Source organism: Leuciscus leuciscus (assembly GCF_965113295.1).
Source record: "Leuciscus leuciscus genome assembly, chromosome: 1".
Classification (NCBI taxonomy): domain Eukaryota; kingdom Metazoa; phylum Chordata; class Actinopteri; order Cypriniformes; family Leuciscidae; genus Leuciscus; species Leuciscus leuciscus.
In genome coordinates, this window is record NC_138725.1 from 41,120,813 (window position 1) to 41,132,312 (window position 11,500).

The 11,500-nt window shown below is 36.0% G+C and overlaps 2 protein-coding genes across 3 annotated transcripts; one reads left to right on the forward strand and one right to left on the reverse strand.

Moving 5' to 3' along the window:
• Window positions 1–1,096: 1,096 nt before the first annotated feature.
• Window positions 1,097–9,642, forward strand: fbxw9 (F-box and WD repeat domain containing 9). 2 transcript variants are annotated; one of them, XM_082137459.1, is made up of 8 exons: window positions 1,097–1,158; window positions 2,951–3,096; window positions 3,694–3,841; window positions 4,567–5,335; window positions 6,608–6,756; window positions 7,330–7,530; window positions 7,611–7,676; window positions 8,805–9,642. In XM_082137459.1, exons 2-8 carry the CDS (start codon window positions 2,954–2,956, stop codon window positions 8,877–8,879), a joined length of 1,551 nt encoding a protein of 516 aa, XP_081993585.1. In that variant the 5' UTR covers window positions 1,097–1,158; window positions 2,951–2,953; the 3' UTR covers window positions 8,880–9,642. The 2 variants fall into 2 exon arrangements, with proteins under 2 accessions (XP_081993585.1, XP_081993584.1); XM_082137458.1 differs by lacking the exon at window positions 1,097–1,158 and adding an exon at window positions 2,193–2,506.
• Window positions 8,859–11,409, reverse strand: gng14 (G protein subunit gamma 14). The gene is made up of 3 exons (XM_082137560.1): window positions 11,056–11,409; window positions 10,831–10,947; window positions 8,859–9,760 (listed from the first exon to the last, which is right to left on the reverse strand). The coding sequence occupies exons 2-3, from the start codon at window positions 10,915–10,917 to the stop codon at window positions 9,635–9,637; spliced, it is 213 nt and encodes a 70-aa protein (XP_081993686.1). The 5' UTR covers window positions 10,918–10,947; window positions 11,056–11,409; the 3' UTR covers window positions 8,859–9,634.
• Window positions 11,410–11,500: the final 91 nt, after the last annotated feature.

Sequence of the window (11,500 nt, forward strand, 5' to 3'; positions counted from 1 at the left end):
ACATTTCTGTAATATCTTTATCTCAGTAGTTTGTTTGGGTCGTGACATCATAGTTTGTGAATGTAACATACATGTTTCATTTTCAAGTATGTTTTCACCACTATGCCTTAGTTATTTACCAATTCAATATGGAGAAGTGAATTTGAATATTGCAGAAGAAAAGCAAACAAAAGAGGCTCTGAAATGAGAAGAATGTGTCTCTACAGGTGTGTGTGTGTGTGTGTGTGTGTGTGTGTGTGTGTGTGTGTGTGTGTGTGTGTGTGTGTGTGTGTGTGTGTGTGTGTGTGTGTGTGTGTGTGTGTGTGTGTGTGTGTGTGTGTGTGTTAGAATCTGCTGGACTTTGACCTTACAGTCACTGTGTACAGAGTCAGCTCACGCCTGTTTACACACACATATATGGTCAGAAATGGGCTTGTCTCATTTTAATTGTTGTTAAGCAGTATATTTCATCTTCAATATTATAAGTGTAAGAGTTTGTTGAATAATTTGAGTACATTTTGCTACAATTTTTATTGATATCAATAAAAAAGGCCCATCATTTCACCCTATACATATTGCATTATCTCATATATTTATATATTTAACTTTCTTCTTCTTCTTCTTTTTTCCAACAATGTGAATTCTGGATGTTCCATGCAAGTTCACATTTGAATCCCGGGGTCGGGATGGTAGTAACACTTATTGTTTGAGAATCTGTAACTCAGTGGTTGTTTCAAACTTTGTAGCCACATTTGTCAACAAAAATAAATAAAACTCACATTTGAGTTAATGTCAAACACAAAGAGCTATTTTGTTACAACCTACCTCACTACTGGAATGAGTTGTAGGCTAACACAGGCTCAGGTATCATAGATGTAACAATGAGAGGTAATTTACGGAAATAAGATTCACACTATCTAATGCACGAACTTTATTGAAGAACAAAGAATAATCACGTATGAATAAAGTGATCAATTTCTCGAGTTCACACGTACATGAAATCAGATGTAGTATTTTAAGCGTAGGCTATTTGGCATGCTGTCTGGACTGGAGGAGGGCTCCGAGCTCGGAATTTGGCCCGAACCCAGAGTACTCCCCCTTTTTACTGGGATAGAAACCAGCCGAGAGTGAGGTGATGGGGTGGTGGCGGGATGCTGTGAAACTTGACATGAGACAGAGGTGAGGAAAGGCTTTATTTATACCGGCTTCCTCTTGTGCTGATTGCTGATTACCTGAACGTGCTCCTCCCGAACTCTGTTACATAAAACTTCATTTAGTGACAAAAACATTAACTGCAGCGTATGTTTGTGCAAGTGTGTGTGTGTGTAGCCTACTCTATTCCTGTCACATTCACTACCATCCACCTATTTTAATGTGAATGTGTTTGTGCAAGTGTGTGTGTGTGTGTGTACTCTATTCCTGTCACATTCACTACCATCCACCTATTTTAATGTGAATTTTGCGATGTCAGATTAAAAAACACTGGATGGAAACGCCAAGATGCGCTACATTTTAGAAATGCACACAATTGAGGCGGATGGTTTTACCTGATAAGAAGACGTGCATAAACTACAATGAAAACCCATCTACCACACAAATCCCTTGATGCGCAATAAAAATAAAAAAACTCACGTGACTTTGCCTTAACAGAGGATGTGATTGATAACTAGACTCATCATTAGGGTTGATTGTAATAGTGAACTGTTACAAATATCCCCACCCCGAAAACAGCCATAGCATTGCTAACGGTTTTAGCATGTGGGTTTGAAGTTAGCATGAATGCAAAGCATAAAATTAAACAAGAGAAACGGCTACGTTTGCTTATGTAAGTCAAATAATTGTATCTATAATACAATGATTGATATTTAGGACATCGAACACAGCTCTTTTCTGACTTGTTAAACTGACCCCGTGTTACAACTGACCCCGGTCTCCCCTAAACAAATGTTCGTCCGTTTTTATCAGAAAACATTTTTAAGGATAATTTGAATATGATTAAATGTTTAAATCAATAGCCTAATGGATTTGTTTTGTCGAATATTACAACAAAATTAAATAGAATGAAAAATAAATAGCCAACTGATAAAACATAAAAAATTTAAATAAATAAAACAAATACAAATGAAAGAGCCTACTATTAAAAACTAAATAATTTAATTTATTTTGAAGCACGATGCAGAAACACCGATGACGTAAATGATGTGCGCCAGAGGAGGGTCGTGTTGTTTACATGCGTAGTCTGCTGGTGCCAGTCACATACAGTTTATAGTTATGGTCAGTCATATATTATTTGATGATAATCGAAAGGCCGTTTCAATCTCCTATATATATTTTTTTTTTCTAACATAAATGCTCTCCATTAACACAAATCTTACAACGTCGTTAAGGGACATAGATATAAAACATACTGAACTCGGATGATTGTGCAGAGTCATATCAAAATGATCAATACTTCGTGACAAAAACCTGATGGATGAGAAATGTGGATCGTTTGCCCTTTCAATCGGATTTTTGATTAAAAAATAAGGTATGTGCCCGTTATATCTCACGTTTAAGTAAATCATACGGGTTATTATTAAAAACCGTAGGTTATATATTTATTTATTACGATCGGTTTTCTATTTTTATTTTATTAGACATGCAAGTATTTACGAATTACACAAATGTCTAAATCTAATTGATTTATGCTTGAAAAAAATCTGCTTCCGATATAGATTTAAACTTATATACCACTAAAGGAGTGTATCTTCAGCAGCCTGTTTTTATTTTATTTTTTATTATATGTTAATTGATTAAAAACGTAATGTTGTCATGTTTGCCATTCCATTTATTTTTTTCACTTAAGAGGTAACCAGAGTAAATAATTTAGCATTAATGGGCGTAAAGAACGTATCTTTTCTGATCAAGTTGTTTATTATAATGTGAATAACACAAAATGACGTCAGCTTCCCTTTATGCTCTTGTGTTTCAGGTGATGTCGAGGCTAAACGTCACCCTGGAGGAGAAGGCGAAGGATAAGGATAAGGATGAGGAGAAAGAGATGGAGAAGGAGAAAAAGAAAGAGAGATGCCCTGCTGCCGCCACCGCCAATGACACCCCACACTCCTTATCTCAGAGGTCTGTATGAAATGATATTTCAACTACAAATAAAAAATACCTTTTCATTTACTGTGGTTTGCATGTGTAATTGTGGAAGAATACTCGTCATGCCTTTTGCATGTTTGCACTTTCAATGCATTTATTTTCAAAGCACTATTTAAAAAAACAAAAACATTTGTTCTAAAGTGCTGTACCAGTTATAAGGCGGGAATACACTTCATGACTTTTAAAACCTGAACAGATTTTAAATCACTAGGCATCATACACTTGCCTGACTTTGTAAATAGTTACAGATGAAAAACTGGGCATCATACACTCAACAACTGATGATCACACACTAGCAGAGTTGCGAGTCATCACAAACACAGCAGACTCACGCTGAAACAAACTCATTTTGTGTTCTAAAATCGGCTCAAAATATCAAACATGTTCGATATCCTCCGACTGCATGATGTAGTGTATGATAGTCTGTGATAGTCTACATGATTATCTGTGAAATATGACAGCTCAAATCTGCAGACTGGCTATGACTTTCGGCTCATCCAGACTGTAAATCGTGTCGTGTATTCCAGCCTTTTGCTGTAAACTCTTGCATTGTGACATTTTGCCCCACAGACTGAATTTGGGACCGTCCGTCATGGCTTTGGAGACGAGCCCCTCCCCGTCTAGCAACGGGGCAAACCTCCTGTCGTTGCCATGGGAGATAGTTACCCAGATCGCCTCACATCTCCCAGCGCAGTGTGTCATTGATGTGCTGCCACAGGTAATCCTTTCCACATTCAAGACACATTTATAAACCAAAATTGACACTTTTTCCCTATTCAAGCTTCTCTCTGTACACGTGCATGTTGTAATAATATTAGTACATTTCAACATGTGACATTTTTTGTTTACTTTTGTGTGATAAACAACTGTTTTTGTGTTCGGACATCCCATAAGCTTTTGGGTTTAAAAGTTTGGGATTAGTAAGATTTGTAATGTTTACTAGTCCCTTATTCTCACCAAGGCTGCATTTATTTGATAAAAAATACAGTAATATTAAGCAATATTATTACAATTGAATAATTTAACTAATTTAATGATACTATTTTATATATATTTTAAAATGTTAATTTATTCCTGTGATCAAAGCAGAATTTTCAGCATCATTACTCCAGTCTTCAGTGTCACATGATCCTTCAGAAATCATTCTGATATGATGATTTGATGCTCAATAAACAATTATTATTAATATCAATGTTGAGAACAGTTGTGCTGCTTAATATTTTTGTTGAAACTGATAAAAAAAAAAATCCCCAGGATTCTTTAAGGAATAGAAAGTTCAAAAGTATACATATTTTTTTACATTATTATTGTCTTTACTGCCACTTTTGATTAAATTAATGCATCCTTGCTGAATAAAAGTATAATTTTTTAATATATTTTTTTTAAGCTTTTGAATGATAGTGTACATCTCATTTTCACATATGCCTCTTTTTCTACGTTCAGGTATGTCAGACGCTGGGAAAGATTGGCGAGGATCGCTTGATGTGGCAGCTGAGGGCTCAAAAACTCTCAGGTCCCAAAGCACTTTTCCCAGTCGGGCCAAAGGAGGATTTTGATTGGTCCCAGGCCTGCTTGGAAATGGAGCAGCTGATTGGCTGCTGGACAGGGCTGGAGAATCGGGGAGAGGGAGAGAGACAGGAAGAGGCGGTTGTCGGGGCGAACGGCGAAGTCCCGTCAGCTGAGAGGAACTTGGAAGAGATGCAGCTTGATGTTGATTTAAACGGTGCAGCGGAAGCAGGAGATGAAAATATGCAAGTTCAATCCCAGAATGCACCTGATAGTCTCAATCTGATTGAGTCGTCCAGCACTTCTTCACCACTGGAGCACATCATTCTTCCATCGGGCCACATTGCGGATGTGAATTGCGTCCTCCTGCTGGGTGGAACAGGGGCGTTGTGCGCCTCCGGCTCCCGGGACCGAAACGTGAACCTCTGGGACCTTCGAGACGGCTCCAGAGGCACCTTAATGCACACTCTAGCGGGACGGGGTACCATTAGCACCCACCGGGGTTGGGTGTGGTGCCTGGCATCCAGCGGACCTCTGCTGGCGTCGGGCTCGTTCGACAGCACCGTGAGGCTCTGGGATCTTGAAGCCGGAGGAGCAGAACGGGGACTCATCCAGTGTAAAGCTGCTGTGTTGTGTCTGTCCTGTGAGAGGGACACGGTGCTGGCCGGGTCACATGATCAGAGATTAAACATCTTTGACACCCGAGGTGAGTCAAAGTTCAGCCCGTTTGTTTTCTTAATGCACATTCATGGTCTTATTGTTAATGATTTATTGGTAAGGAATGAATCACATATGATTCATATACATATGATACATTCTTTTTTTGTAACTTTTTTTAAATAGTTTGAACAGTGTTATTTTAGTATTATTTATATATTATTTGTATTTATATATATTTAGAATTAGCTTTTATTTTCAATATTTTTATTAAGTGAAGTCACCTTTATTTATATAGCGCTTTATACAATACAGATTGTTTCAAAGCAGCTTTACAGTGATAACATGAAAATGATGCATTTCGGCTGTTGTTCAGCTGAAGTCAGTTCAGCGTTTATTATATGATATTATTATATTGATATATTATATTATATTATTATATTATAATAATATTATAGAACATTAAGTAACTTATCTTTATTATACTCTTTGTAATTGTAGTACTTCTTTCAGCTTCATTAATTGCCATGGGAATATTTCTATATTTTAAGTTTTTTATTTAATATTTCGATTTTATTTTATTTTAGCTTTATTTCAGTAACCAACAATGATTTTGAATAGTTTTAGTTAACAATAACAACATTGCATGATGTAAATACATTTGTAATATTTATTTCAATTATTATTCATGCTTAAAACCCTGAATTTAGTGATAAATGACTGTTGCAATGTTTAATATGAAAATAAATTAATTTATTATAATATATAGAGTGACCTAAAATGTATTTGGACAACTAAGCCACAATTAGAAATGTATAAATGTATTTGCATTATAAAGTAAAATAAATCAAAGCTTGTGCGCTTTATACTCTCAAATGAACTCCAGTTCACCAAATAGGCCAAACGTTAATGAACTGGTAACGTTTCCAAGAACCACTTCCTGTAAAATAAAACTACCATTCAAAAGTTTGGCGTCAGTAAGATTTTCCTCTTCATCTTTTAGGTAATACTTTTATTCAGTAAATATTCTATCACTTTTAGTCACTGTGTGAAAGTGACAGTTAATAAATGTATAAATGTTAAAAAAAAATTTTTTACAACTTTCTGTTCATTAAAGAATTCTGTTACAACAAATATTTTAAGCAGTACAACCAGTTTCAACATTGATAATAATAATAAATGTTTCAGACGAAACTTCATTCAAAAACGTAGACTTCTGTGAAGCCAGTGAAGTCACTATGATGTGATTGGCTCGTGCCCGTTGGAGCTGTAATATTAGATTATTTTGTATTAGTTGGCAACTGTCATTTATGTGTAACAGCTGCAGATCCATTGGTCCAGAGTCTTCATCTCCACAGTGATGCTGTGTTGTGCCTGGTGTCGGATGACCAGTACATCTTATCGGGCAGTAAAGACAAAACCGTCGCTCTGTTCGACCGCAGGGCGGGGAAGCTCCTGCAGAAGGTTCAGGTATTTATGGAAACTTGTTCCCGCCACAGAAGAAAACATTTTAAAAGATAATTGTGACATTTTATCTCACAATTGCGAGTTTACATTTTACAATTCTGAATAAAGTCAGAATTGCGTGATATAAAGTCGCAATTACGTGTTATGAAGTCAGAATTGTGAGAAATAAACTCACAATTCTGACTTTTCTTCTCGCAAATTGCCTGTTTATATCACGCAATTCTGACATATTGTCTCAGAATTGTGAGATATAAACTCGCAATTGTATGAAAGCTTGATTTCCACCACAGAATAAAACATTTTAAAAGATAATTGCGACTTTTTATAAATAACTTTATTTCTCTGAACTGCGAGATTTAAAGTCAGAATTGTGTGATATAAAGTCGCAATTGTTCGAAAAAAAGTCAGAAATGCGAGATGCGATTCTGAGAAAAAAAAGTTAACTTTTTTTATGTTTTATTCTGTGGCGGAAACAAGCTTCCATAGATATTCACACACAAGCTAAACATAAAAGAATAAACGATGACGCGCTCCTACAAGCAGCTGTTTCAGTGTTGTTCCTCTGCATGTGTGCAGCTGAGCACGTACCTGTTGTCGCTGTGCCACAGCGGCCGTGAGGTGTGGGCCGGGGATAACCGAGGACTCGTGCACACCTTCTCCCTGCACAACAGCTGCCTGACGCCCATATCACACTTTAACATCCACCGGTCACTGGTCACAGGTGTTCACTCTTCTCATGGCACTCTCTACACATGCTCCTCTGACCGCACTATCAAGGTAAGGCATCCCACAGTTCAAAATGTGTTTTGTTGGCATTTCTCTAAGGTTATCGGCAGCTCATGTCTTATTCTGTGCAGATCCACCTCCCGTGTGCTCCACCACAGACGCTGTGCACACTTCACCACCAGGCAGGAGTTAATGGGGTACGATGACTAATTTGACTAGGATTTTTCTCTGTGTTGATTCATTTTATAATTTTTTTTATGTACATTCCTTTCAAGCGGTCATATAGGTGGGCAGTTTGACCAAAATCATATATCTTAAACGTTTGTGCACAGTAATACTTTTATTCAGCAAGGATGCATTAAATTGATCAAAAGTGACAGTGAAGACTTTTATGTAAAAAAAAAAGGAAATAAATGCTGTCAAAAAAATGTATCAAAAAAAAAAAACAGACAAAAAAACATGGTAATGCTATTTACCTCTAGATTATTGTACATACACTTTTTTTTTTATCTCCTAAAAGAGAGAATAAATAAGGGGCTGTTTAAACGATACCGTTTTCAACTAAAATCGTAAAACTTTTTATGCGTTTTGGCCGTTCGTTTACACGACAATGATGTTTTGGGGGCCTCAAAACGCAAACTTTTGAAAACGGGTTCACATGTGTATCACATGTTCGGTCTAGCGTTTCTTTACAAAGTGACATCGCCAACTTCTGGCCTGGCATGAATAATACAGCGTTTATAATCGTCCTCGCAAAGAAAAAACTTTTTCAGTAGTACATCGTTGTCGTGTGTATTATCCTGAGTTGTGCAGTTATTCTGCATTGATGTAATTTGGTAGTAATTTGCACATCGATATTCAGATTTTGTTATTATTTTTCACAATATTCAGATTTTGTGATGTCATTATTTATTACATCACGATAGATATGATCGTGCCTATTTTTGGATAAGTATTTTTCTCATTATATTGGATTGTTTTTATTTCGGAATTTGATGGATGCAAACCATAAAAATTTGATTATTCAAAACAAACGAATGAATCATTGCAAAATACGCTTCACATTATGTAACACTTGAATTTAAAAAAAGACTTAAAACACAAATGCATTATAAAGCTAATAGGATGAGCCACTTTCAAAGCCTTTATAACAGATATACCGTGGAATATGGTTGACTCATTTCTAATGTTAGAATGGAAGTGATGTGAATCTAAACCTTTATGTCTCATAAATATTTCTGTTGGATTACACCACGATTACTCTTATCTAGCAGAAGTCTACACTGCCATGCATAAATAACGGCTCATTATTTTTCTCTTCCCAGTTAAGTGTTGAAGGAGGAACGCTGGCCATCGCTTCTGGTGACATGAACGTGGAGGTTTGGAGGCTCAGAAACTGAGTTTAAAAAGCATTTCAATGCAGGGAACAACATTCATGTGCTGCTTTTATTGGGGAAAAGATGAAAACCAATGTTCTAGGTGTCTGATACATGTCTATAGAAACAAAAACTTGACATTCCCAGCTGTCCATGGTTCTCCGTGTCGAGGTCTGACTACGATAGCACACTAAACATTTCAGGAACACCACCTGTTTTCCTTACAACTATAGTTGTTTCCAGTTTGCTTGTGTGATCATTACTTGAAATTTCAACAAAATTGATGTTAACAACATAGTATAATGCAGTGAAGTTAAATTAGTTCAAACAAGAATCATTATAAATCAGTTTTCAGTGTTTAGCTCCCTAGATGTGTAATACACAAACAAGGAAATCATTTATTAAAACCTGGTGGGATTCCATTTGTTTTTGTATACTTGTCATTGCACTTAAACAAGTATACAGTGCACAGCTTCAAAATGAGGCTCTGTACTTTAAAATGAATGCACTGTCAGCGAACACTTTTACGACCATAACAAACTAATAAATAGACTTGATTTTAAAAAGTCCTTATTTATGAATTATTTATAACTGCAGAGTTATAAGACAGTGCTGTGATATTATTGCTCTGTGACTGACTGAATGTCCTGTGATCAAAATCTCTTTTTTTGTTTGATTGCTTGTTTTAAAAAAAAGCTTTATAAATGTATAATTCGATAATTGAGTTTGATTTGTCAAGGTGTCGTTTCAAGACTGCAAATAAAAAGTAAGATTGTTGATTACAGCAGCACGCATGTCTTCTTGTCTTTGAACGGGTTGGAGGACGCCGCGATCCCGGTGAGCAGTGGATCGGCTCTCCTGTGTTCCTGACAGTACTGGACGATCTGCTCTGCCGCGGCCGAAATCTGACACACACATGCCAACATATGTCACGTATCACAGACAGTTATCATAATATTACATCATGTGAGATTCAGTGTTGGCTTTAAAGCATTATGAAGTAATTAATTACTGTAATTTAATTACTTTCCCTTGAAAAAGTAAAGTAAGGGATTGTAAATTATGTTCTGTAATTGAATTACAGTTTTGCATTGAATACTGGATAGTATTAAACAATTCTATTTAAAACTAGTGGATTTAACGTCAAAATGTATGTTTTTAATGTAACCTTTTAAATTGGGAGAAGAATAATTTATGCAATAATTTATATATTATGAATTTGAAAGAATGAAAAGAGCGGTTTCATGTCTATCGTATTGTTTAACTGGTCGAGGTTGATGTGGGATTTAGAAAAGTTGTATTTTTTTTAATAAGTAATGCAATGGTTTTTAGAGAGAGTAATAAGTACAGTAATCTAATTACACTGTTGAAGATGAAATGTAATGAATTACTTTTTTAGAGTAACTCAACAGTGATTATATTATACACTAAAAGAACAACCACTCTAAATGTGATGAGAACAAATGAAAATTAATGATAAATATATATACACACAGAAACACTAAGTACCAAACGAGAAAATTAACTAGAAACAATCAAAAACCACAGCAACTAATGAACTAAGACAAAGGAAACATGAACTAACACAGAAAACAGTGCAAATCTAACAAGATCGCAACTCATATCCAGTACAGACGTTACTATTATATTATATTATACACTCTCAAAAGTTCCAAAGGGTGTGTTTTGCAGTGATGCCTTAGAATCCTTAATCCTTAGATGCCTTTTTTTTTTCTTAATGTAAATAACATTTTAGAATTTAAAGAACCTCTTTCCACTGTAAAGAACTTTTAGAAAACTTCACGAAACCATAGATGCTCATAAAGAACATTAAGTGTGTATTATTATATTACATTATTATATTATTGTGCTTGGAAGTTCAGTCTATTGTCATTTCAGCCATATACCATAAAAGGTACACTCAGAATGTAAGAAGTGTAGTAGTTTATACCCTCATGAGGTCCTCACATCTCACCTTGATCCTCTGTAGCTCTGTCTCCAGTCTCAGCTGCTCCACGGTTCTCCTGGCCTGAAGAACATTATTACTGCAGTAGACGTCCATCACTGCTGCTCAACCTTAGACTTGCGCCAGCTGGAAAGCATGTTTATCTTACTCTGAGCATAACATATATTATCTGACTGAATGATCTATGAATGTATAATTCTGTCTGATAGATCATAGCCGAAGCTGTAATTTTACCTCAAGAGTCCATTTGGTTTGTTGTGTAGAGCTCAAATGTTCTTGTTTCAGTGAGGAAGAACCGGTGTCCCGTTTTTGGAGGCATTTATATCTCAGTGGGATGATGAACCCCTTCCATCCTCCAACACACACACACACACACACACACACACACACACACACACACACACTTTGCTGGAAGCTTCAAAGGTCCTGTGATGTGTTTGAGTTCTGAGGTCACATCAACAGTGCCAGAAATGTCACGAAAGTTCAGTAGTATTTGATTTCACTTGGGTGGTCATGAAACCTGTGTGTAACTGTGTGCACATAGTTCTATCCTCCTGATATGTATGAGAATATTAAATGTGAACAGTGTTTGTATAATAGTGCGCAATCAGTTCATTTAATCAGTTCTGTAATTTGCCATTTACCCAATCAGTTAAAAATAGTGCATTTTTCAAATGTC